We start from the raw sequence: 27,736 nt of genomic DNA, 5'->3' as shown, positions 1-27,736 counted from the left end.
AAAGTGGGGAGAAAGCGAAGGCAATTTCACTGTAATACATTATAATAACAGGAAGAGCGCTTAACAGACCACATTTCAAAGTGCCTTTTGAGAAGCATCAGAACATCCTGGAACATCCTGCCACATCCCACCACGTCCCCCGCGCCCACGTCCCTGGTCGTATTCTTCTCCCCGATGCTGCACAATCATTGGTGTCTCCACAAACAAAGCTTAGAGGATCGTCTATAGGCAGACGTGCTTGAGGCCGAATCCAAAGAGAAGCAGAGTGTGAGGAGAGACGCAGAGGGCAGAGGCTAGCTGGGCAGGGGGGCAGGGGGGCAGAGGCTAGCTGGGCAGGGGGGCAGGGGGGCAGAGGCTAGCTGGGCAGGGGGGCAGGGGGGCAGAGGCTAGCTGGGCAGGGGGGCAGAGGCTAGCTGGGCAGGGGGGCAGAGGCTAGCTGGGCAGGGGGGCAGGGGCTAGCTGGGCAGGGGGGCAGAGGCTAGCTGGGCAGGGGGGCAGGGGCTAGCTGGGCAGGGGGGCAGAGGCTAGCTGGGCAGGGGGGCAGAGGCTAGCTGGGCAGGGGGGCAGAGGCTAGCTGGGCAGGGGGGCAGAGGCTAGCTGGGCAGGGGGGCAGAGGCTAGCTGGGCAGGGGGGCAGAGGCTAGCTGGGCAGGGGGGCAGAGGCTAGCTGGGCAGGGGGGCAGGGGCTAGCTGGGCAGGGGGGCAGAGGCTAGCTGGGCAGGGGGGCAGGGTGTCTGCAGAAGACTAACTGTTTACCTGGCAGAAGTACGGCCTGTGCGGCTGTTTGCAACACCGCCTGCACTCATTGTGCTGCGAAACAAAGGGTGGAAAGAAAACAGGAGCCTATCTTTGTCCCATAAGACACGATCCAGCAACAGTGGGGGTGGAGGCGGCAGTGGGGGAGGGCTTGTCGAATGAAAAGCCGGCGTGGCCTCTGGCGGGCTCGGATCAGACGCTCAGATATTCAGGTCAGAGCGTGCTCACACGGCGCGGTGTTGGGGGGGGGGGGGCGTCAGGCCCCAAGCACAGAATGTGCATCAAGAGTGGAACGAGATTAAGGGAGTGTGCTTGTGGGGGGGGGGGGGGGTACCCCTGCTGGTTTTAATGAACATGATGCAGGTCCAGATGAGAAGGGAAGTGAAGCATGAGGTGGAAGCAACCCTGGTGCCCCCGGGATGAAATGGGATCCCCGCCCGTCTTGGTCTAAACGCTCCAAGTATTTCCGGCATGACAGAGACGTTGCCCACGGGCTCCACAGACAAGGCCAGAGGGATCCGGCAGGCAAGATGGTGGCTGGCCGGAGACTTTGTCCAATAGCTATAGGCCTGGGGCCATGCTGGGATGTTGTCCATTAAGCCAGTGAGACCACACCTGCCAACACTCCCGTCTTTCCCAGGATTCTCCTATATTCCAAGGCCATCTCCCAGCACCCTCCTGTTTTGTTGTTTCTCCCGGGAAACTCCTGTAATTTGCATGTCTCGCAAACTTCATTATAAATAATCGTCATACACGGATTTTTTATGCTTGTCTGACATTACCCAAGTTGCCAGATTGTGTATAAAACACAATCCAGACACACATGCACTCACTGCATTTCAACCCATCTGGCAACCCACAACCCAATTCAAGGGGTGTGCGCAGCTGCTCTCTGTGCTGGCTGGCAGGCCAATTGATTGCTGAATGGTGTGTCACAACAAAAAAAGAACTAAAAATGATTAAGTCAAGTCTGATCATATTTATATCCGAGGTCCATAGCAGAGTTGTAGTTCTCGATGATCCGGTCTTGGTCCCGAGACCGCTTGACCTGATCTCGGCCTCAGCTCGGTCTTGGCCCATTTTGTCTTGATCTTGCCTTGGTATTGGCCATAGGTCTCGAAATATTACAAAACATATTATATGAATCAATATGCAAATATACTTCTTTCCCCTCACTAAGCGGAAATTAATTTTCCCGCGCTGTGCTCTTGTAGCGGCGCTACTTAAAATGTACCACATCTCCCAGCTGCCCTGGCGGGATAACGCTATTGGACAGCTTCAGAGGCCACTGGGGCTGCTGGGAAGAGATTTTGAGTAAGCGGGCCCTTTAAAGATGCCGGGAAGGTCGCGTTCGTCCTCCACTCCCTCTCAATTGGATTACAACTCGACGACCTTGGGTTACAGTTTCCATCGAGATGTATGTGCTGTCATGTGCCTGCTTGTCCGTTTGAGTTTCTCTTGAGTGGATATGTCTTGGTCTGGGAAGCACTCCCAATCAGGGATGTAGTATGTAATTTTTTAAACAGCTAATTATAAAATTTGAAGCTAAATATTCACCTGAATAAAAAAAAATCAGCAGCTGAAAATGTCTGCAGGCCAAATGTATTCTTAATTCAGTTCGAATGTGATATTAATAGTGTCTGCTGTGTGTGTGTGACAGAGAGCTAGAGCATTCAGTATCAGCATGATAGAGGATGCTGACTCCTGAGCCGCACACGTGCAGTTTGAATTCACATTGTGTGCGTGATCATGCAGGATTGTGAGGGAGGGTGTGCAGGCTGTATATCATTCGGTAAGACAAAACAACGATCATAATCTGTAAAAAAAAATTCCAAAACAGAGAGCTGCTATAGCATGTGGAGTAAAAATAATTGTATTAAACATGTTAAATATAAACGTAGGCTAGGCTACTCTGGCCATGTTAAAGGATGGAATTCTTTCGCATTATACCTAATAGATTAGGGTAACTAACATTTGACATGATGTCACTAATAACAGTAATAATAATAAAAAATAAACATCTTGTGAAGGGGATGGAATCAATAATACTGTCATAGAAACATGTCAAAGCCAAATTTGGATATCAAAGCAAGTGCATTTGATGTTTACTTGTAATGGTGTGTTGATATTAAGATATTTCACTTTCATTTCTATTTTTATATATATGGTTACAAATATCCTTAAAATTACACGCGTCATACCAATAATATTTTACTGCTCTGAAAAGTTCTTATGATATAGACCTAAATTCATCCAGTAAAGCACATTCATATAATAGCTCCATATAACTTGCTATAACCTAAACTATCATTAACTGATATGAACCCTTCCCGAGAAAAAAAAGCCTCCTGTATGTAATATGTGATTGATGAGACCCACCCCCCCAACCCACTCACCATTTTTCAAACCCTGGCTACGGCCCTGCTCCCAGTCATCTCACGCTGCATCAAGAACTGATACGTTCCTTTCGGAGAGCTGACCACCAGGTATTTCCATCACTCATCCATCATCAGCTGCCCCTGTTATACTGGACTGTTTTGGACATTGTTGGTAGTGTTTGTTTAGTGTTGACTGTTAGGGCTGTAATTTACTATTGCTGTCAGGGAGCTGGGGGAGGGCTTTGTGTATGTGATATTGTTATATTATGTGTGTTTTTTATGCATTATTGTTTAGAGTATGTGAACATTAATTTTTTTCAACAATAGGTGAAAATATAGCACCAATAAGGGTCCACTCTATCAAAAAAAAAATCTAAATTCTGATTGTGTCTTGGTCTTGGTTGGGATGAATCTTGGTCTTGACTTGGTCTTGGGTTGGATGAGTCTTGCTCTTGTCTTGATCTCGAAACAGATGGTCTTGGGAAATGAGTCACGCGGCACATCTCTCAGCGTAAACAAAGGGTAATGCTTCAGTCTCAGCCTCGCATTCGCTGTGATAGCATCGTTTGTTGGTGATAGTGCTTTTTATTGAAAATATCAGGTAATACACTGTACTTTATATCATTTTGGTAGCCATTGCAAATTGTTTGGATAAATTTATTTTCTTACTATACAAATTTGTCACGCCCGGCTCGTACGATCCTCCTATCTGCCACGCCCCCCTCGTTAACCTCATGTGATATCCCGATGTCATCAACTGTTTCTTGTTATTTCTAATTAGTCATGTGTATTTAAGTCCGCATTAAAGTATGTTCCCCCAGTCCTGTCATTGAAGTCTACTCCGTGTTGTGCCTTGTTTGCCAGCAGTAAACCCTGTTCTTGGATTTCCGTCTGCCTGACCCTGATTCTGCGCTCCCTGCTTGTTCGTCCTGCATGCGGTGTGACAAAATTATACGGCTGGCCAATGAATTGGTTTTCCATTATTTCTTATGGGGAAAATTCAATCATAACTCGAACTTTTTAGGATTCGAACCCGAGTTCTGAACGGATTAGGTTCGAGTTCTGAGGTACCACTGTACACAGATTGGGAGATGCCAGAATACGGATGAGATGGGACGTTAGCGGGTGTATCACTTAGTGTAATAAGTGCAGGAGAACGGGCAGCACTGCCAGCCGTATAATCACCCACTGTCCATATCGAACTCGTAACACAGTATGTGTACAGGAATGTATATGTGTTGGAGAGATACTCCCAAACTGACTTGCATCCAGTGGTCTTAGTCGCAAATGCGAATGCAAGTTGATGGAAGGCTGCATAAACAAATCTGGTTATCAACTTAATCCCATATTTTGAACCCTAAATGTTGGCAGATATGACCAAGACAAGGCTATGAGTGTATAGACGTGCATGCGTGCGCACATGTGCAGCTCAGATACGACATTTTTAGAAACCTCACGAGTGCAGCCAAACCTGGTTGGGGCACACTCTCAGAGACGCAGTCAGCTGAAGCTTGGAGCATCCTGCCCCCAAGCAGAGAGGAGTGATATAATCCTCCAGCTCCCTGCCTCACCAAGCTGTCCCCCTCCTCAGAATCAGGAGAAATGGGGGCAGCAAGCCATCATTAAGCCGTCAGTCTAACAGGGCCGAATAACTCCAAATGGGCTGGCATGACTGTGTAAAAGCCCCCCATCCAACCCCCAAACCCTCCTGTGAGACAAAACACCATGTCGAAGCACAGTTTTCTACCAGGGACTAAATTAATGTGTACCCCCTCCACCCCACCCCACTCCACACAACTACCTTGCAGAATCGTCTATCTGACTCCACTTTCATTTTACTAGAATCACTGACCCTGAACTCAGAAACAAATGAAAGCATAACACTGCATGTTATGTGTATTCTAAAGAAGATTTTGTTTTAAATCTCAGGTCATTTTCCTTGTGTGTACTTTCCCACAACATCTGTTCTAAACAAACACTCATAAACACATATGCATGGCTCCACCCTATCAAAAATATTCAAACACAACATGGGGAAGTTTAGAGCAAACAGCCACTTTCATTTCGAAAGCTGGCATCCCTTATGGATGAATCTGTTTTTCAGGCTTTACTCCCCAGTATCATAAACAGGAGGGGAAAACACACACAGCGGCTGCAGAAGGTCAACACCCTGCCTGCTACACCCCTCCCAAGTGCCCCCCCCCCCAAATGATGGCCTGGTGACAGCAGCTGCAGGGACCCTAAATGTGCTCTGTTAACGAGGCGCTTTTTTAGGAACTGCTTACCCTCGTTTGCAGGCTTGGTCGCTTCTCATCTTCATCTCTGTGGCTGAGTGCCGGAGAAGCGGATTCCATCGTGTTTTTTTTTATTTATTTGGGACTTTACACACCCAATGCCTTCCCACAAGCGCAGGGCCTTCACCAGCAGACTTTCTGCATACTCTGCATGTGCGAGCACAATCAAATCATCCCCAGCCGTCGCCGCCCACCTGGGAAATCACCACAGCCGAGCCGCCCGCGGCTCAGCCCTGTGCACCTCAGCTGAGTGGGAGGCCGTGTGACGTGCTGCTCAACCCGGCACCCTGCCTCATCACCAAATGGTTTCTGAACTGAAGACCTCAAGAGGAGAAGCTGAGGTTTGCGTCTGAGATGGAAAATGGAGGAAACTGCCCCCGGGGTCACATCACCCCCTTCTTTCAGACAGCAGTGACCCATTAGCCAGTCTCGCTAATATTGGTGATCTTGCACACGCACATGACCCGTGACAAGGGCAGGGAGGTCCAGCCGGGATGGATCAGAAGCCTTAGTCGGCAGGCGCTGACAGCCCCCACCCTCAGAAGGTTCTACATGATTTCATTGTTGATGGTGCCTGTAACTGTCATGCTGGATGATGCCACTCAGCAGGGGGTTGGGGGCAGGAAGGTGGAGCTCCGACATGTGGCTTTGTCACTGTTATCGGGGGGATAACAGAGAAACGTGGGCCTTGACGCTAATCTAAAAGGGGCAGCATTCCAGAATATTCCATGCAGCCTCAGGCTGTGGGATAACAGTGCATTAATTTTGCATTTACAATTTTATTAAGATTTTGTTTCACCCATGCAAATGGGCCAACATGAGTCGTTGGTTTGGGGACTGCTGCTCCGATGGCACGGGGAGGGGGCAGAAATCTAATCATGTGAACAATTCCCATATGTTAAACAACGTGGGCCCATTCGCAACTTGCCAGGGCAATTTAAATTATTTGCTCCAGCAAATAATTGTTCAGGGGCTGTCAAGTTAATAGGCACCGATCAGTGTCGTTGTGTGCGTTGCTCACAGAGGAAATGCGTCCAGGCCTCTAGGCCAATAGCAAAGCCAGCCTGCTCACTACGGTCCACGTTATAGGCTCAGCCAACAGCAGGAGGTGGGATCTGCAGTTTGGGGGTGGGAGAGGAGAGAAGCTAATTGAGCTGCAAACATAATGAGATGAGTCCATTCATTAAGTTTCCTTAACGAGGGTAAATCGGCAGCTCTTAATTAGTCAATGCCCCTGTGCCCGCCCGCTCACCCTCCTACCCGCTTGCAGGAGCTGTACGATGTCTTGCATTGCCGTACATTAAGAGGTACATTAAGATGTAGTAATGTGTTGTTTACCAGATGCTAAAAACGGTCTTTTTTCCATTAAGGGAGATGAATTTTACGGACCAGTAATGGGATATTTCCCAGCACCTTAACAAAGACACAGAGCCGCTCTGAGTTATGATACGCCGTGTGTTTGCAATCCGGAGTCTCCGCCACTTTCGGCAGAGAATAAATCCTTAATGAAGATGTTATTTTCATACACGGCTCCTCTTCGCTAGTAGCAGCGCGAGCACCATCTTCAAAAGAGCTGTAGGGAGGGTACCTTTTCCCATCATGCCTTCTGGCAGTTATATTTCTTTGGTTGGGGGGGGGGGGGGGGGATGGTGGCAGCAGTGTCAGGAAACAGCCATAACACTGGGCTCCATCTAGGGTTTCACAATATAGTAAAACTTCACATTATGATATTTGACATTTTTGATATAAACATTGCAAAATTTTAAAAACAAAAAAGGAGTAATATACCCAAAATAAACTATAGCCAAATAAAACTTATCTGCCAACAGAGTATCTTATTCGTCGACAGAGTGGGGAAGGCAAGTCAGTAGTTCCTTCACATTCCGCTTAACTAACAGCTGAACTTTAAGACTCGGCCGAAAATCAAGACGTCCCTCCTGGCAAAGTAAAAAAAAAACAAAAAAAAATACAAGTTTTTATTAGGAATTTTAATAAGAACGAATTTCACAGAACATGAATTTCAAGAACATTTTTAACAACGACCCTGACAACCTAAGTGTAGATATTAAATTATTCGCAACAGCATAAATAGAATATCTTTCGCTTGCTGCCTCGAGTAGTGTCGACAAATCACTTGCTTTGGTCTCTGTGGAATCCAAAATGTTTCCATACAGCGGAAGAAGAATGTTTTTTGATGACCAGTTCTTGTTCGGTTCTCTCCCCAATCATTAAAATTGCAAAGCTTGTTTCCGAAGATGGAGTAAAAATGTTTCAGACTTATTGATGGTCCTTGCGATGTGACAGCTGCATGTACGTAACGGTCGACGTGGATATTAACACGACACGGCGTGCAGGCCTCCATCCACCCCCCGCTAAGGCCTCTTGCTGTTTTCTTCATGACAGGATGATATCTGCCAGGCGGCTGGCTTTGATCCACACGCGAGCGTGCGCTCTGTCTCCACCTCCAAACCCTACACCTCTTTCATGTGCACACGTCTGTGATTCAACAGGGCCACGGCGACGCCCATGACCTGTCTGCAGCGGCCTCTGCTGCACAGTCACCCGCTGAGGTGCCAGCTGCTCTCGGCGCATTTAAAACACCTGTAACAAGTAATGCTACCCCACCCTCACCGCCCCCTACGTCCATCTGGCCAATCACAGCCGAGCAAATTACACCCCAGCTCCCACCTCCCTGACAGTGTGGCTGATCACTGATGGCTTATGACAGTTTGCCCAAACTGACAGCCCTATTATTAGTATCACTGCTGCGGTTTAATCATTCCCTGCCCTGTAAAAAGCGACACCATAACACACTCTGACAGGGAATTTACCAAAACTGCTTCAGTAATCACACAGTGCCACAGTTAGTGGGGGAAATGCAGAATCCTCCAACTCCTGTAAAATTAGCCTGAAATATAGCATTGGCTAAGCAAAAGAAGATCAAAAAAAGATCATGGCTATAATGAAGGTCAGATCGTGGCCAGTCTTGGCCTGACTAAAGGGGACCCCACAAAGCAGCCTGTTTCCCATCTTCAGACCTTACTCACTGAGTCCAAGGCAGAGAGAGGACACAGAAATTGACGGCAGAAAAGATATCAAAATAAAAAAAGGCGTGACCTGAAGTGGGCTGTCGGAGGTTCAATAACACCAACAATTAATGGCATATCATTATAGCAAGGACGTAGGGGACATCACCCCCTGTCAGTGGAATAGCTGCTCCCCTTAATGTGCTCTTAATTACAGTATATTTCTCCATCATTATCATCCATGTATGGACCCATGACCATGAGGGACATTCATCACCCTGGAGAATATCAGTCTGTAATTGGCTGCTCATCTACAGTAAATTAATCAAGAAAACTTTTCTTTGGGTGGGGGACTGTAATAATGTTAGTGCCACATAAGCCGTGCCTTTAACTGTGCGGGTCAGTCTGCCCATCTTACCTGTGGCCAGGCTGGGTCTCTTCCTCTTCTTGCCATTCTCGGTGCCGTTCTCCAGCGGACAGTCGGTCACCAGGGGCCCGCCAGAGCCGCTGAACTGCAGGGGCTCATTGTTGGTGGCTGGGTCGAACGACAGCGGGTTCAATCCTGCAGGGTGAACACGAGGGATCACGTGTCAGATGGGACCAGCACATAAGAGAAAGGAATAACGGCACAGAACACGGTGCTGCACAGGAGGAGATGGCCGGCAGCCCGGTGGAGGCGAATGTGCAGTGTTTCTATGCAGGTCTCTGGGCTGGAGCAGGACAGAGGAGTAATTTGATAGGGCTGGATGAACGAGCATTTATTGGTGATATGGTTAAAATGCAACAATCTCAGCCTGGAATATAGAGCCTGGGAAAAGCACAAAATGACGAGATCATGAGCCGAAACTCTCCCCATTAAGCCCCTACACAGAGTTAATAAAATCCCGCCATCTAAACTGCCTGCAGGCTCTGCCGCCGAAACGGGCGGGACTGCCGAACTGCTCCTAGCCAACAATCAATTTCTGAGAGTGCGCTTATTCCTGCACCCGGAATATACACTCCTCTACAACGTAAAGTAATAAAGACAGAACACTATGAATTATGAATATAATAACAATATTGTGGATATCGCCCAAAAGTCCCCGGAAATAATGAACAAATTAAAGGCATGTTAAGCCTCACATATCAGTCATTTTCAGCTCCTGAAGAGAAGTGTTATTTATAATTCAGAAAAGGGTGGGGAATCAGCCAGCCCAGGCTAATAAAATATTCATCACTCCTCCACATTTATGCTTGTTTTCCTTCTGTTTATTTTTCTAAGGGAAACACAACAATGGATTCACAAAATGTCACTGAAACCCCTCCCCCCCACATCACCGGAGTGGAGATCTCCTCATTCTCAGGAGTCTCACAGATTGCAGCCCTCAGGGCAGGGCTCCCCCACCCCACAGCTTCAGCTGAGGGGACTTCCCCCCAAACGTGGTCACATGGTACAGGTGCTCTCAGGCTGATCCAAATAAGATATCCTACCCTGTAGGTGATCAGGACCCCAGGGATTTGTGTTTATCGGGGACATTGAGACCATCGTCTGATAGCTCTGGCTGCCAGCAGAATATGAGTGACCTGTAAACCCTGGGAGACAAAGCCATCCAATGACCTGAGAGAGGCGGACAGAGGCCGTAAGCAGTCCGGAAACATCTCACCTGACACCACTGCGAGGGACAAAGCAAAAATAAGCTTGGCATAATTATGAATATTCTTCCTCCAGAAAATATGGCCAGACAAAGCGGCTGTGAACTGGATGGCCAGATTTATAAGGACACAGCAGTCATTGACATTTAGCTACTAGATTAAATATTCAAAATATACCTCAATGTCAGGCTGATCAGGAACAGAAAAGCACTGGGGGAATTCTGGGCCATCGGCGACACAGCCATCTTAGACTCTGAGGCTGGTTGACTTACGTCAGTAGTTTCACATCTGTACACCTGCACGGAGCTCGTTAACTGGACCACCGCTAAGCTGGTCAGACATCCTCCAGAGGATCGCAGTTTTAAAAAAAAAAAGCTCTTTGAGGTAAAGGGGCGGGATTTACTGCACCACTGCATGGCAGCAGTGACGGGAGCCATGGCTACGCGGCCGTGCCGTGCCGGGCGGGGCTCTGACGGCAGCCGGCTGGCTGGCTCTCTCCCGGATGCCTTCCCCACACTCGACCATTAGGAGAAGCCTCCTACGTTTGCATCGGCGAGCTGTGCCGTCTCCCTCACTCCATGCCTCCACCACACTTTCATCACAGCACGATATAGCGTCTCCGTTTCCCGCTGCCCCGCCACCGCAAGCCGACGCCGCCTGGAATTCTAAATGGCATCAACCCTGCCAAGGGAACCTGGGACACAGTTTCTCCCACGTCAGACTGCCGGCCAAAATCCAGGGATTTTAAACTGGGTGCTAAAAAGACTTTATTTTTCAGGGACCTTCTAAAACCCCCCCCCCCCCCTAACCAAGAGGCCACAGTCTGGCTGAAGGAGAGCCAGTCACATGAGCCTTTGCCCCCAGGCTAAGAAAGCAGGAGTGTGCATCTGGGACTGAGCCTCCTCTCCTTACAGCGCTGGGTGTCCTCCCACGCACACTCACCCACCCCCCTACCCCCTCATTCCTGACACAGAGGACAGCCATCCCCCCCCCCCCCCCCCCCCCAAAACACGCCTTCCTCCCAGCAGACCCACCGTGACATCTGAGCACATAATACCGCAGCATGCTTATCTGTTATGATGGTGGTGGGGCAGCTGGGGGAGCATGTCTGTAACCTAAAGGCCGCTGGTTCGCGTCCCAGGATGGTTGTTGCAATATCCCGACCTGAACTTCAGCTGGATAAACGAGAAAATGTCATAATGCGTCACATTTGGAAGCGTGAATAATTCAAGGTGACAAAATGCGAAAGGTGAAGAGAGGCGATGCCCTCAGTGCCAGGGAACAGAAACCCTGTCATCATGGGTTTGTGACTCACACACATGCCCTCCGCTTACTGTCCTGTGTCTATGGCTGTTGGGTACCTCACAGCACTACAGCTGCTGCTTCTTGGGACGTGAACCCTAAATGCTCTGCCGCTGCCTGGGAGGAATCAGAGGACACAAAAACCCAGCACACAGGGTGGCAGATCCGCTTGGCCGATCCAACGGGCAACTGGGAGAGTCTCACCACATCTGTTCAGGCCTGGGGCAGGAAAGCACAGTACGTTTGCACTGAGCTGAGAGTCCCCAGATGGGCAGAAAATAAACAGATATGCAAGACGGTGGCCATTAAACGGAACCTTAGGGATCAGGGCAGAGCTGGGATGGCAAAGGGGTGGTGAAGGCATAGAGGCAGGGATGGCATGGGGGTAGGTACACAGCGAATGTGTGTGCAGGAGAATGTGGAAGGAATCGTGGCTTAGTATGCACATACATGAAGGGATGGGATGTGGGGGCAATGCAGGATATCTCAGATGGGAAGGCCGGCTTCCTACGCACAATGCTGTAATTAATATGGTTACCGTAGCATCGTGCATGCTGCGTACTTGGGACCGCACAGAGCTAATAACGCTTTGAGTTTCACCCCGCTCCTATCCAGAGACCTCTGCACCTGCCCAAAGGTGCCCCTGCTCCATACTGTTATAGCTACAGGACAGAGCTCTGGGGTCCAGGGATTCTATGGGCCCTGTCTATGGGCTGAGGAGCACCTGGACACCAGAACACACACCACCAACCGAGACCCTACCAAACTAAGTTCAGGAGCATCCAAGCATGCCCCAAAGGTCAGGGAAACACACGCTACAGCCAGCTGGAAGATGCTGGATGCTTCCCATGCAGGGCAGATGGTACCAAGGCTGGTCCCAGCCCAGAGGAAACAAGAAGCCTGTGTGGGTCAGGGGGAACCCCGAAAATGGGAGTGGCGGGTTTGATGTGGCCATAAGCCCAGGAAAATGCTACCCTGGAAAGAAGGTCGAGGTTTATATTAATCTCGTAAGTCACGAGGCCCAGCTGGCTTCTGATTGGTGAAGACAGGCCCCAGCTGGACCCTGACTGGCACATTTACCTTCCTCCTCCAACCTCTGCATTGCCATGAAACAGCACATGCACTCTATGACTCACTGAGCCCGTGATCTCAAACACAGTCCAGAAAGAAGCATCTGTGTGTGACAGCACCTTGCGCAGGGAGATTAACTGATATCCAATGACCACCATTGACAATGGGGAGTGAGGAGGCCCCCTCTTGCTCTATGAATCTGTCTCATTACCGAAAGAATATAGTGGACAACACACACAAGCATACAAAAGGTTATGTGTACACAGAGAATACCGCCTACCCTCTTTCACACACAAACATCCAAAGAATCTAAAATCAATCCAACAGGCAGGATGTCTGTGGTGTCTCCATTACTTTCCGTTACTGCAATGGCAGGGCTCGCGTGCCCCTGCACATGCAACATTCTAAAGCATCAGAGCGGCCTGGTCCAGAAAGTTCCTTAACCACCACCTTCATTAAATAAAGGCTGTGCAAACCAGAAACACTAAGTCAAAGTTAAGCATTAAAGCCGTGCAGCATGCACCAAGGGAGACCTTAAATCCCCGTTCTGTGTTCCTCTTAGAAAACTTGAGCGTGGGAGCATCCAGCCGCCCCAGCGCTCTGTTCCACTGCCCAGTGTGGACCACAGAAAGCCCCCATCTCCAAAGTCCCGCCCCCCCCCCCCTCGCATCCTCCCACAGATTCCGAATTCCTGTCTACAGATGCTGCCAAAGTTACCCCTCAAAAGGCCACCAGGGTGTGCACTGCCATTGGTTCAGACCACATTTTTCCAGCCTCTCTGACAGTGAATGTGTCAACACCCTTACCTGCTCCTCCTATCATGTGAGGGCTGCAACTGTCCTGGGGAGGGGATTTGGGGGTCTTCGCCAAGTAACGGGTTTATGCTGGTGACACTGAGAAATAACGTCTATGAGCAGATATGACAAAATAATGCGGGCTGGATTTTCAGCACTGCGCTGGAGAAGAAGCACCTTCCGGAATTGACTCAGTCCAGATGCAGGAATTTCCTGCTGTTATATATGACTGCAGTATCTGCTAAGCTGAAACCAGGCTGGAGAAATGGCTGCCTGGAGCACTAGAGCTTTACGGCAAAGCCAGGTGGGAGGAGGACACACCAACAGTCCATGCAACTGATGAACCAGCCAGCCAGCACACCAACCAGCCAGTGCCCTCCCTGGTGTCTCCCCCACCCAAACTTCACCCCCATGATGCCGCGCTACTTGACACGTCCCCAAGGTCAGATAACACCCCCACCCCCATCCGACTGCAATGACCTCCTCATCCGGCATGCTGGCAGTGCTCATTCCAAAATTAGCCAAGGTGACAATTTGTATTCCGTAAATGCCTGTGGAGGCGGCAAAGAAGCCTGAGCACACAGGCTGCAAAAGGTGGTGAGGGGGCAGGGCACGGAATAGTGGGGCAGGGCACGGAATAGTGGGGCAGGCACGTGAACCCCCCCCCCCCCCAAGACAGGTGACGGCTTATCGCGTAAGCAGACTTATGCCAAACAGTCCAAGACCTGGAGTGTCCCCCTAGCCTGGCTTCTCACTCTATATGGGCATATTTATAGCAGGATAAATTTAAATGGCGTGCGGCATGCTGGCTGGGATGCCGGCACAACTCCGTTTGTGCCAGGTGGGGGGGCACTCCACCTCTTGGGGAACGTGCTGAATGTTAATGAGCAAATATAAAGGCACATTTAAGCCGAGACACCGAACTGGCATGGGCCCCCAAGGCTGCCGGTGGCGAGGGGGGTCCAGCCACTGCCTCCAGGCAGAAGGAGACTCCCGATAAAATGCCACATGTTAATCAGCAGCGGAGTCTAACCTAGGTGAGCAGAACAAGGCGACTTCACACAGGCAGACCCCAGGAGGGACTTCAGAACACCTGCCCTGGGACACGTGGGCAGAAGTAGCCCCCCTCCCCCCCGCCACACACACGGACAGAGTGCAGCTGAAGCATGTCCCCTTGTCTCCTGCCATCCATCACCCTCAGGCAGACGTGAGATAAGCTGGGGTTTAGCACCCAATTCGGCCAGGCTTACTGAAATTACGGGAGGCTTTTCACATAGATGAATAAGCAGACAGAGAGGAATCCCCATTAAAGGGGCAAACATAGCGGGAAGGGGAGGGGATTGGTCCAGCGACACCCCGGGGAAAGGAGGCGCTGGACAGCGGTCGCCTCAGAGGCCCTGGGGAAAGGAGGTGCATGACAGCGGTTTCTGGTCTCAGGGGCCCTAGGGAATAGAGGTGCCCTCAAAGGAGGCAAAAGACAGCAGTCTCCAGTCTTGGGGTCCAGGAGAAAGGAGGTGCCCTCAAAGAAGGCAAAAGACAATGGTCTCAGGTCTTGGGGGCCCAGGAGAAAGGCAGTGCCCTCCAAGAAGTATTTACCAATGCTAACTAGAGATCCCAGGTTGACATTCTCATGTATGGACAATATGTGCTGCAGAGTGTCTGGCATATACCCAGCAGGACTGTACCAGAAGGGGGCAGGAACGGAAACCGCCCTTTGGAAGGACATGAATTCTGATGTGTCCCCGGGCTACCTCAGCTCCTAGGTTTGAGAGCCTGTAGGTGTGCCGGGGCAGCCAGAGAGGCTCAGGACAGGCCTTGCTGCTGTCACTGTGGACAGACAGATAGCCATGTGTGGCATCATGGCACCAACCAGCCCCAGCTTGCCCCACCCACCCCGGCTCACAGGCAAATGGTGCAGATGCCAGTATATTGCTACGTGTCGAGAGCCACGTGGCAGCCCCGTGAAGCGAGGATGAATGAGGGCATGCAAACACTCCCGCTAGGTTCACCAAGCCCCCACCAAACACGCGCTCGCACACGCGCACACACGCACGCACGCACACACACAGACACACACACACACACAAACACAAACACAAAAAAAAAAAAACAGGCAGCAAACTAAGACAGGTATAAGCAAGAGTGATTACATCTCATTTGACCTGAAACAAATGGTCCTTGGAGGAAACAATTCACAGAATAAACGCGTACATAACTACAAGTGCGCACGGACGCGTGCACACACACACACAGGTTTGTAATTATATCTTTGTGGGGACTCTCCAATAATTTCTAAGGGGAAAACTCTAATCCCAACATGACACCCTTAACCCCTACCCAGCCCTAACCTTAACCACAAGTAACCAACCCAAATATGAGACTTTTGGCATTTTTAGGTTTTTGATTGCATTCACAGATCTTTGTGGGGACTTGAAAAATGGTCCCAACAATGTCAAATTAAGAGGTTTTTAATCACACTGTGGGGAATATTTGGTCCCCACAATGTAATATAAATATAATCCAGACACACACACACACACACGCACATGTAGGGTAAACATAGGTAAACCCGCTCGCTCGCTCGCGCACACACACACACACATACACACACACACATAGCAATTCCCACTGCAAAGGAATTTATTTCTACATCCCCTCAACTTAGCCAAATGTGATTCCCTCGGGACTAATAAGTGCTCATCCTAACCCAAAACTGTGGAAAACTTATCCATATTTCTTGCTGTACGGCACAGATGGCAATGTTGCGGTAAACGCATATGCCTCACGGGCGCAGGAAATGCGAGCAATGCAGCCCCGTCAGCGATGATCCGGCAGCATCACGCTCTGGTGGGAGCCCGGGGTTAAATGACAACGCGGGCCGTGTGAAAATAATGTAATCGGTATTCATTATATCAGTGACAAGGAGAAAATTCCAGCTCACCCCGTCTGTCACCCCCTGCAGCCCCGCAGGGATTTGGTGAAGGTTAATTTATTTAAATCTCCCGACCACTCATTTCAATTCCATTAAACAAAACTAATGAATCTTTCGTTTGCAGTCTAATCAGCTTACACTGTCAAAGTCCCCAGATCTTTCCAGGAACACAACAGCCGGGGAGTAAGAGGAAACTTCCAGCTTCCACTCACAAAGGCTGGAAGAGGGAAAAGGTCACCGCAGCCTCTGTGCAGTGCCATTCCTGTGACCCAAGCGCACACATGTCACTTCTTTGAGTGGACAGAATGTGATCACTGTCAGGCTGCCCCAGATTCTGGATTTTATAAGATAAAACACTGCTGCTCACCTTTGGAGCCTTAAAGAGTCTCCTTCTAACATATCCCAGGGATTAGTGTCTCCCACATACTCCAGCATGATTGTTTAATTACAGGTTCATCTCACCGCAAAAAATTAAAAATGCAATAAGAGGAGGAGGCTTGCGACACACAGCTTCTGTTTTATATCGCAGTCCAGCTGCTCAAGTTAGGCACTCCATGTTTATCCTCTGTCCATTCACTATCTCGCACAGTGGGGAACAGACCTCAGCACAGCCGTGTCAGAGCTAAGCGGTCAGCCATACTCTGTGTTTAACCGCTGCCCATTGTCTCTCTCATACGGTAGGGAATGGACCTCAGCACAGCCAGGTGAGGACCAAGCGGTCAGCCGCACTCTGGGTTTAAACGCTGCCTATTCACTCTCTTGCACAGTGGGGAATGGACCTCAGCACAGCCAGGTGAGAGCTAAGCAGTTACAGTAGGTCTGTGCCCTATTAGCTCCTCTGCAAATTGCCCGCTTCAGCTCTCCCTCATGGCTGTGTGTGTCTCCCGCCCCTCACCTTTCATTTTGCTGCCATGACCCCACCCCCATATAATCCATTTATCCACACCGCACTCAACATCAGGCTCTTCGTTCTGCTCTCCATACCACCTACTGGTGGGGGTCTCTGGCCCTGAGCTGGACCCAGGCACCCAGCCTTCAGAAGGGTATAAATGGCTCCCCGCACCAGACCAGGGCACCATCCCATCTCCCATCACCCTCTCTCTCAAGTAACATGTATTCATACACCCTTTCCCATTTGTTATTCTTATTCATTCACTTTTTGCAGACACTATTTTCCAAGATTCCTATTCAAAGAATGACAGAAAATCACATATTTAGAGTGCCTTTTCTTCCCATTTAACTCCCTACCAAAGATTTATTGTAAATAACTGTGAAGTACTTTGCAACAAACTTGCTTGGAAAAACACACTAAATAAATTGGACTGATTGAATTCGAGAGCCCCCACGCGCCACAGGCTGCCGTAAAATCCGTTTTCCTTGAGTGTCATTTCCCAGGGTGCACCGCTGAACACTGTGTGTCCCATGTGACGACCCGCACAGCGCCTTCTCGCCCAGGAGCTGGAAGTGCCTCGGGTGTAAACACAAGCGACATTTATTTATTACACCCACAGAAAAAAAAATCACATCAGCTCAATTACGAAACATGGACGAGAGCTGGTTTTATTGTTAATGTAATCATTTTGAATCTGGTTAGAGTGAAAAGGGGACAAAGTGAAAGTGACAAGAAATTAATATAGGAACATTAGCAAGGACGTGGAGAGGAAATAAAAACATACTGGCCAACTGTGTATTTTGATGGCCTTCTTGTCAAGATCATGATGACCTGTCTTCCTGAAACTGAACTTTGAAAGACCAGAGAAGGGCTGGTCTCAATGCTCCCCCTTTGTTCTTGTTTAAAATGAGATACACAGCATACGTAAGAACTTCTCACAAAAGAACACCTGCCATACCCCTTCTTCCTCACAACTTCCTAACCGTTAAGCTAAGTGACACCTTTGCTCTATTGCTTTGTTGGTTGTGAGTTTAGGTCCAGATGCTCTAAGTTACCAGAGCCTCATATAAAAAGGAGACCAAAATTTCCCCGACAGCTTGGCTGTGCCCCCTGGTGAACTGTGCTGCGTAAATGAAATATGACCTAAATGCTACCTTCATTTAGCCCAGAAAGACTGGAAGAGACAAGACGAATAGAGAAACACCCAGAAAGCATTTCCACTTAGAGAGAACACGCCACTTTTATGTCGCACAGGCATTGTGGGAATCGGCGTTTAGATGCAAAGGAGTGCTGGCTTGAGCTGTGGGCCGCATCTGTCTCATGCTGCCCTGGATATGGAACTTTCCCTGAAGCACCATTCCCTTGAATTGCCCTTCCTCTCTCCTACCAGCAGCCCAAGAACCATTAGGCCTCCTCGGCGAGTTTGAATCCTTCAAAAACGACGAGCGCTGGTGTTCCTTCTTACCCTACAAAAATTTCATGGTCTATTTATCCCATTGATCTGTTTTCTTAAAATGCATTTTCCTCCCCGACAGACGAATAAAAAAACTAAAAAGCGGATCTGGGTCGGGGCTATGATACGAAAAGCCGCCAGATTTCCGCAGCCATTGTCGGTGTCACAAACGGCGAGGAAACGTGATTAGCGTTTACTCTAATTAATCTCTACTAATCCCACACATGTGACTCAGAAGACGGAAGGATGAATGGGCGACAAATGAGGATCTTTAGTCAGGCAGAGCCTTGCAAAGATTCTTGCCGGCCTTGCATCAGCGTGGGCCGCTGCTCCACTCATTCTGCGCCGGTATCTGCGCCAGATTGAGAGATGCTGGTGTTCAGTTCCCCCTTTGTAGCACAGTTTGAAACTGTGGCTTGACAAATCTGGGAGACAAGCAAGGAAGTTTAATTTTCAGGACAACATGGCTCTAATAAAGAGGCCAGAAATGTACCGTGCCTTCTGTGACAAACGTCAGATCAGAGGGAGTTAGGGGACAGTTTACAAGGAAGGCCAAGTATCACACAGAGTCTTCCCTAACAGAGACAGAAGACACACGCTGGAGTATATTTCGGTCTGGAATCCATTTGCCTTGTGTACTTATGTACCTTGCACCTATGTGACCCCCAGTGTAGGTGTTAGCCGCCCATCAACACGTAATCATTCCATGTCAAGAAGCAGCGAGAACAACTGCAAAAACCTCTAGATGGCAAAGCACACCCTAGTGAATGCGCAGTGAAGAGCATTCAGTAGGCACTCAACTGTTCGAAATGGTGTTCGGTTTTAAAGCTATTTCAAGATGCAGCTGAAAGCCTGGAAAGGCAAGACGGTGCTGCCAAACGCCTAATTTCTGTCTATATTTACCCGGGCATTCTGTTCCCGGTGGTACAGCGTGAGCACTCACAGCGCACGCAGGCATCAATCGATGGCTGCTGTCACATTCCTTCATCATGGGATGCGTCCGGCTAACGGTAGGGGACATGTTTTTTGGCAGTCTTCCACAGCGCTGGCTTAGTGGCACCGATCAGACTAGCTGAAGAGGCCACAAGACCTGACAGACAGACGGCAAACTGCTAGCAGGGGGTATGCCAAACATACTGTGTACTCCTGGGGGTTATTCCACAAATGATGGGCGCAACATCTCTCCTGGTCACTCTACTCCCACATCACTTACTCAACACCAAGTATTAATTTGTGGTTCTGTCAGACAGGGGACCCAAACATACAAACATATGAAGAGTGTTAGTTTGGCTGTTAACAGTCATGACAGAACAACAGATGACTGATTAGACCAAAGCAGCAAACTTGTTAAGAACTCAGTATTAAAGCACATCACTTGGGGCAGAGAAAATTAACAGTAAAAACCAAGTAACAGTAAGTAGTAAAAAAGACAAAATGCCTTAAAGACCGCTCAGTCCACAGAGAGGAGATGGGGACCGGTTTTGTGGAAGGCTTGGACAACTAGGAGGCCACAAGTAGGTGAGTCTGGGACACTGCAGAGAAAACGGAGCACAGCTGCTTTGAACAAACATGGTCTTCACTCTGCACCTCATCAGAGGATCAAAATGTTGCATGAGGCTAGACAGTGGCTAATCCAGAGTTTGAAGATGGAGGATGCTTTAATCATGTCTAGTCTACATTCTCTAATGAAATGTCATAAAAACAGTGTCGGTTAGATGGATATTCATTCTATAGTCTGCTAAAAAACTGGTGCTTGTTGCTGTAAGCCAGAGGAGATAACAACACAAGCTTTAAAGACACGCTGAACAATGTCTTGGCAAATGAAACATAATCAGGGTTCAGGAGATCCAGCAGCCAAACAAATCCAGCTGCAGCTCCTGAGCACCCAGATGCCCTGCCACCCCGCACACACCTCCTTCACCCAGAGGAACAGATCACAGGCAGGAGCACAGAGCATGGGCTTCCCAAGGTCAGATGACCATCTGTTAGCTCAGATAAAGCAGTGCTGAATTCCCAGCTGTTGGCACTTTGTCTCCTTGTCGCAAGACGGCCTTGTTAAAGAGGGGAAAAATATTAAAACAAGTAAAGGTAGGTTTGGCTACAACCCCTTCCTAGACCATGGACAAGTTCTGCCTTGAGAGGGAGGCGAACAACAAGACATGCTCCTAGAAAAAGAGTATCAAAAGTGTGATTAGATAAAGATTATGGGAGAGCAAAGACAATGCAAAAAAGTAGACTAAGGCTTTGGACACTTTCAGGGTCGGCTTAGACACTGGTACCAAAGACTCAACAGCAAGCAAATACAGGCGCTGAAAATGAAATGCAAAGGGCAGAGGTGTTGTGCAACCGGGAATGTCTTGTGGATTACCGCAAGCCGTTGTCTGAAGCAATTTGGGAGTTTTATGTGCTTGGGATATTCTTTTGTCTTTCGGAATAGATGATAACCAGTTACTGACCCCTCATTTCCCAAGACCCTCCACCCTCCCCCACAGCGAGGCCATGCCACTCTTGGCTGGCTAGAAGAAAGGTTTCAAGTTCTTTTCATTTTACAACAAAACCACTCTCACTGCTGGTCTCTCCTTCAGGAGCCCCAGGTCTCCTCCAGCACTGTCACTGCTGGTCTCTCCTTCAGGAGCCCCAGGTCTCCTCCAGCACTGTCACTGCTGGTCTCTCCTTCATACACAAGGAGCCCCAGGTCTCCACCACCACTCTCACTGCTGGTCTCCCCTTAATACACAAGGAGCCCCAGGTCACCTCTAGGGTGGCGGATTTCCCCCCAAAAAAAATCATATTGTGACCTTTATAACACAAAATCACAAATCTCAATTTAAATTACAATTTTTCTTCCCAATCGAGAAAAGCACTGTCAAGACCCAGACTCAAACAAGCCTAATGACTTATCTATTAGTACCATTTAAAACACTATATTGAGTTAAAGACACTGTTTTCAAAATGAGAATTAAATCCTGAGTTAAATTTTATGTTATGCTGGATGCATCCTTTTAAGGTGGTTGAATAGATCTGTAGTGTTATGAATAAATGAAAGGTGCATTTTCATAGTGCTTTTCAAGACATCCAAAGCTCTTCACAGAAGCAATGGGGAGCCTCTGGAAGTGCTGACTGTGGCCTGACGAAGTTTACAGATAACTTTGTTTTGTGAAATATCTGACTGTGCAATTTGCACCTCGCACGTCTACGCATGCACAGCATTTACACTTCACAGCATTTTTTACGATGGTGCCGATTCGGTACAACTTTGTTTATTTTCACGACCCATCCTGATCCTGTTAATATCTCTTTTCACTCCATCACTTTCATCTTACGGACTGCTTGTCAGCCCAGAATGGGATTCAGCCAGATATTCTGATTTTGGATTCTTTGTGCTCTCTGTTTGTTTTTTAAAAGTTCTGCATAGCACCTGCACTTGTGTCTGAGTGCATGCTTATGGGATACCTAGGTAATAGTGCTGACCCAAAAACTGGAAATGGACAACCAGAGATAACACTTAAAATGACAAGCTAAGAAAATGGATCAGGCAGTCACCCTGGACCCATGCTACGTTCACAAACCAACAGAATGACTTCCTACTAGATGGCTGTGCTGATTGGCCATGTTATATCATGTGTTATCATGTGTGTCTATCACAGGGTCTCTTTCATGTGTGACATATTTCAAAAGCAACTCAATGTCAGCTATTGGGATGGCGGATGAGGAAGTGTGGTACGGGCCAGGTAGTGACATTACTACTGGACATCGTTTTACGTCCAGTTTGGAAGCATTAGGAGGATATAAAAGATCATGCATGAAATGAAATTGCATAAAAATTAGATCGTGGACATCTTCAAGATCAATCATGATATAAAATCATCAGAATGCCTGCCCCTAACTCCTAACTTATCAGCCAGTGGGGAATGCTTGTGACGACCCCCACCAGGGCCGCTGCTTGAAGAAAACCTGTGCTGAAACATGGGATAAAAATCGTGATTCTCCAAATGACAGAAATTGCTAAAGCTGAGATTTTCGTCCTGCAAATCAGCACGGTGACGACGGTAAAGAAGGGAGAGCACGAGATTACCTTTCCAGTCCTGATTGATGTCTACCTGCCTGAAGACTGCTATCAGCCAGCAAAAGGCCCAACTAAATTACAAAGTGCATTGATATTCTTTTAAAGCCTCCTTAATTCCCTCAGTGACAGCTGGTTCAGTACAAATGAATCCCGTTCCCTTCGCGGCACTGAGCTGCAGTACGGAGGGAATGACAGGTGATTCGAAAAGTCTGAACAGTCCCCGGGCAAAGCTGCAGAGTCCTCTCCCTTGCTTTCCAGCGAGTGCGGCGTGGAAATTAGTCTGCTCAGATCAATGCGGCTCGCTATGCAAATGTAAGGCCTGTTTCTCCCCGAGCTTTATGGGGTAATAAAATGCGGCTGCTGTCCACCACGGCGGCAGCTGTCTGACAAGACAGCCGGCATCGTGCGGAGATTAACAGCCAATGGTCAGCTCTCCCGACTCGCCTCTTTAGAAGGAAAGGAGATGGAGACCCGCGTCTCCTCTAATTGATTTTCCCAGCTGTGGAGCCTCCTCAGAAGGGCGGCTGCAGGCATGCGCTCTGCCAAACGCACCCTGCATGGTGTTTAATACCTTTTTAAGCCATAGCGAGATGGGTGTTCCACAACTCCTCCATGTCATGGATTAATATCCGGACTTAACCACAAACCATATAAGTTTCAAAACTATTTAGTTACAGATAATGACTAAACCAGCAGTGAGCCTGAGGGAGTACGAGCGCGGCTCCATCACAGCCTGCCACGGGTCGCATGGCTTACAAAGGTGGGCACGGGCCCAGAAATTTCACAGAGCCAGCATGACTTTCCATAAATAGGCCGGGGCAATGGCACCTTTGGCTGCCCATAAATTAAAACACCAGCAGCTAATGCACAAACAGGAAACTTTCGAACCGTATGTGTGCCTACGGTGGGGCGACAAGGCAACCGGAGAGGGGTGTGCGGCAGGCTGCTGCGTAGGAAACGTGGCTCGGCAAGTTAATGGAAGGCAACAGAAAGCAAAATCATCTCAGAAGAGCAAAAGTCAACTGTAACCTGGAGGGGGAGAGGAGGAAGTGGGTAAAAGAGCAGGTCGCTCCAGTGTGCAGACAGTAGGGAAGGGGCACGGCGAGCACTGGGCAACCGCATCAGGCATGGCAGCCCCACGCAGGGAGCGCAGTTTCAAGCGTAAGGGTCATCTGTTACCGATGGGGGGGGGTCGATTTCTAGAGCATTTCTGCCTGTGGGGGAATTACAAAATGTTCCCAATCAGGGACCATTATGGACTCCTTTGCCCCATGTAATTCTGGGGGATGGATATACTAATCGGCATCAAATCAGAACACCTGAGAGCAGTGACTTTAAAAACAAGCTCCTTGTAGCCTTTGCATTAACCGCTGATGGGGAAGGACTTCAGCAGCGAGCTCCTCCTCAGCTTTGCTTTCAACACTGATGCCAGCATAAGCTCCATAAGATAATTAGCAATGACAAACGGGCTGCTTAGAAAAGCAGACGCCGCAGACGCCTGTTGAGTTTGCACAGACTGCTGGGCGAGGTCTTCACTTGGGGTGGGGGTGAGGGGCCATGCCAAGAAGCCTGTCTCCAGACCCTACTCCCAGAAAGAGCAACTACTCCAAAGGCTGGCGGCATGGACATTCTGCTCTGTCTTCGAGACCACGCAGCATGGCAGGGATGGGTGAGAGGTGCCACCTCTCCCATCTCCGGGCCAGCTGCTGCCAATCTGACGGCCACCTGGCCCGGTCCATATGGGGGGCCCTACGCCCCAGGGGCCCATTACCGAGGTGTCACTCATCGGCCCCACAAAGCGGCTCCAAATATCGCATGCTTGAAGGTGGGAAGGAGCACTTGGACATGAAGCTGAGGAGTGGGAGTGGCCTTCTCTCGGTGGTCAAATGCTGCACTTGCGTAGCCACTCAGGGGCCCTGACAGGAGGTGACGGGTATGGGAACTGCAAGGTGCAGCACCGCCACCCGCAGCTGACTGACTCTATCCCACGACTCACGATGGCTGCCTGAGATTGGGATGGGAAGCGTGCAATGAGCTCTATTCCGCTTAGAGAAGACACACTGACTCATGGCTTTAAACGAGCTCTGTTTGTGTGACTTCCACACAGAGGCCCTTGGAGCACACACACGCACAGAGGGACCGGAAAAAAACATCCCCAGATACTAAAAAGTAACAGGCTTTGCCACAGTGTCCCCACAATGTGGTAAATACAAACGCACGCACGCACGCACACACACACACACACACACACACACACACAAATCATCACAAAAGAAAGGAGAAAAGAAATGGGATTATATACATTATGAAAGAACCTTCCACATCATCATCATCTCTGTTCTCATTTCTTTTCCTGCAGCTTGGGGAGACTGAAAAAAACACTCTATGTTTAGCCACAACACAACTGAAATGGTCTTTCAACAGCTTCAATGTGAGGCAGATCATAATGGAAATTAGCGAGCTTCTCCGGAGCCAGCCTACTCGTGTTTTAACATGGCTCTTTTAAATCACCCAGAACTGATACTGTAGTAATTCATTTATAACGTGGCATAAACAAACATAAGTGAGATACAGTTGGGTAATTATACCAGAAACAGCCGCTTTACTTGGCCTTAATTTCCTTCTGTGACAATTTACCAGTTTGGTCTGCAGCCCGTAGCCAGTGTGGAATCACATAATCATTCATAATCATGTCAGCAGTGCTGTTATCATAAGCTTTCATGGACAGGAAAGCAGCCCCCTTTTGCTGGCTTATCTCTGCATCGGGAGGATCTGGACCCATCGGTCGCAAGATTCTGCGCCACACCCGCATATAGGAGACCCAGGAAAAATAAAAAAAATTAAAAATAAAAAAAGGAGGCTTGCAGCTATGCGGAGTAGATGCCTGGCCGGGTTCAGACAGAGGGTACTGTCCGTTAACGGGGCGGCCTGCAGCTACTCCATGGACCGCCCATTAATAATGGTGTCGTACAGGACGACGCAGTGAATAATCTGTGTTGGGCTCTGCAGCTCAGCCGCACGTCGGACAGGAATTGAGGGGGAGCGGCAGCTGAAGCCTTTCACCGCCTGACAGCTGTAACCCCCCCCCACCGCACCCCCAACGCGTAGTCCATGGGGCAGATCTGAGACGTGCGGGGGCAATCTGCCGGGACAGCAAGCATGAGCGAACTACGCTAAGACTGCAGGCCTGTTAGTACCCCCCCCCCCCCCACGTCCTGACACGTCACACACCACCCACGCTGACAGGGCAGGTACAGGGGATGCAGAGGTGGCACAGTGTCTCCTGCTGTCCCACATTACAGTTTAATTCCTTTAAGCGGGACAGGAAGACTGCTACGGTGGGAGGGTGGAGAGTGACATGGGGCTGCGGCTGCCCCAGCAGCCTGGCCGGCTGCGGACTTGCGCTGGAGGTCGGCGGCGGCGGGGGCTGGCGTGAGTGGCGTGGTAGTAAAAGCTCTGAGAAGCTTAATGCATTTTTCTTCCCTCTCCTCCTCTTTTGCAGGGAAGAAACAGCACTCTGTCTCCAAGCCCCCAGCCTTGACGGATGCCTCACCCTGCCTCCATTAAGCCGCCTTCCGTCCTCAGACAGAATGCCACATCCATTTGTGCATCCAGAAACTTACCAGCGCAAACCCCATTTAAAACTGCACTCCAGGAAGCATCAGCGTGACTCTCTCGTCCTATGGGCCCACCACTCACTGGGGCTGCAGGTCTGGAGTGTGCGCTGCAGCTCACTGGTTCTTGCCAAGGGGTCCGTGCATTTCTCGCCCTGAGGAGTCAAGTGAACCATGAGAGAGCAAAAGCTCCAGCTGCTAAGAGACCTGCAGGATGTTAGCTGAACCAGTGACCTGGTGGGTGCCCTTAACAACCAAAAACAAAGAGATGTACCTCCTGGGGAGTAGTGGGGGTGTCTATCAGTTATCTCAAGTCCAGATGCTTCCAACCTGGATGTTTAATTAAGCCCCAATCAGAGCCTCAGGAAGACCAGTTGGACGAGCCGGGGAGTCCAGATAGAGCAGACCGTCTTTTTATGGTACAGCCCGTTTTATGGCAAAGCCAGATGTTCTCAACATTAAAAATGGCACCTCGTTAGCAGAAACAGCCATGAGGTAGAATCATACCGCTAATCAAAGATAAAGAGAGGATTCCCACACGCCCGCCACGCAGATCTCCACGGCCTGGCACAAGTCACAGCCTTTAAGGGCTCCTTTGATCTATCATGAGTGGCGACAGTGAAAATAAAATTAAAATCCCCATGTCTTGATGTACCCCTAATGCGTAGAGGCTTGCTTAAATATTTTATTTGGGCGTCATGCCGAACATTGTCAGGAAGCTCGCGAGTTTAATAACTCTGGACCGCACAGGGCAATACACAGCTGACTCTCACCGATTTGGGGTGTACGATTACAGGGATTGAGTTAATGACCTTGCTTTCACTTTCTTTCTTTCTCCCCCAAACAGAGCACACTCCACTCCACACATATGCTGGCATAGTCCATGAACAAAACCGCAAGGAACGGTGACCTTAGTTTAGCTGTATAAAGCTTCTCTGACACAAGAGGAAAACTAAATTACCAGGATGTTGGAGGATTTACCAACATGAAACGCCGCTCCCTTCTATTGACATTAATCCATATATTACTGCCCCCCCACAGGCGTGACCGACACGGTTCTCATTCCTTTGAAGGGGGAAAAAACTAATTTAATGTGTCAGACAGTGGAACGGCCATGTAGTCCGTAAGTAAACAAACGAATGGGAATTCCGTGTTTCCCCTTCCGCTGTCCCTCTGGGACTCACGCCACCCCCCCAGTAGAGTGTCAGATAAGGCACTTGGTGTACCTGCAATCGGTGGGGCTCTACATCACTTGCCCCACATCACCTCTCCACACTCAGTGGCTTTTGTCTAGGACCATCACTGCTCTTATTCACGATGTGGGGGAGGGGCAACTGGTGGGCCGTGTTATGCTTCTCGGAGACGGGCCGCACCAGCCTGACGGATGGGCTCAGGGAGGCCGCGGGGCCTGGAGGCACCGGCGGGTCACAAAGCGCACCAGCTATCCTGGACCCGAGCCCGGCACGGCTGCCATACACCGCTGGACGTCCTGCATATGGCGGCTCAGCAGGCAGCGGGTAGCAGGGC

General features: G+C 49.3%; 1 protein-coding gene across 4 annotated transcripts in view; it reads right to left on the bottom strand.

Annotated features, from left to right (window-relative positions):
* Positions 1-27,736, bottom strand: part of enox2 (ecto-NOX disulfide-thiol exchanger 2) — a 162,276-nt gene that overhangs the window by 56,879 nt on the left and 77,661 nt on the right. For 3 of the 4 annotated variants that reach the window (XM_072717311.1, XM_023794877.2, XM_023794878.2), the window contains one exon: positions 8,872-9,015. In XM_072717311.1, coding sequence (XP_072573412.1) covers positions 8,872-9,015 — 144 coding nt within the window. Of the gene's footprint in view, positions 1-5,418; positions 5,943-8,871; positions 9,016-27,736 lie in introns of those variants that run through there. The other variant, XM_023794879.2, reaches the window with a different exon arrangement.

Source organism: Paramormyrops kingsleyae, chromosome 10 (assembly GCF_048594095.1).
Source record: "Paramormyrops kingsleyae isolate MSU_618 chromosome 10, PKINGS_0.4, whole genome shotgun sequence".
Lineage (NCBI taxonomy): Eukaryota > Metazoa > Chordata > Actinopteri > Osteoglossiformes > Mormyridae > Paramormyrops > Paramormyrops kingsleyae.
This window is presented reverse-complemented; position numbering and strand designations above follow the sequence as displayed.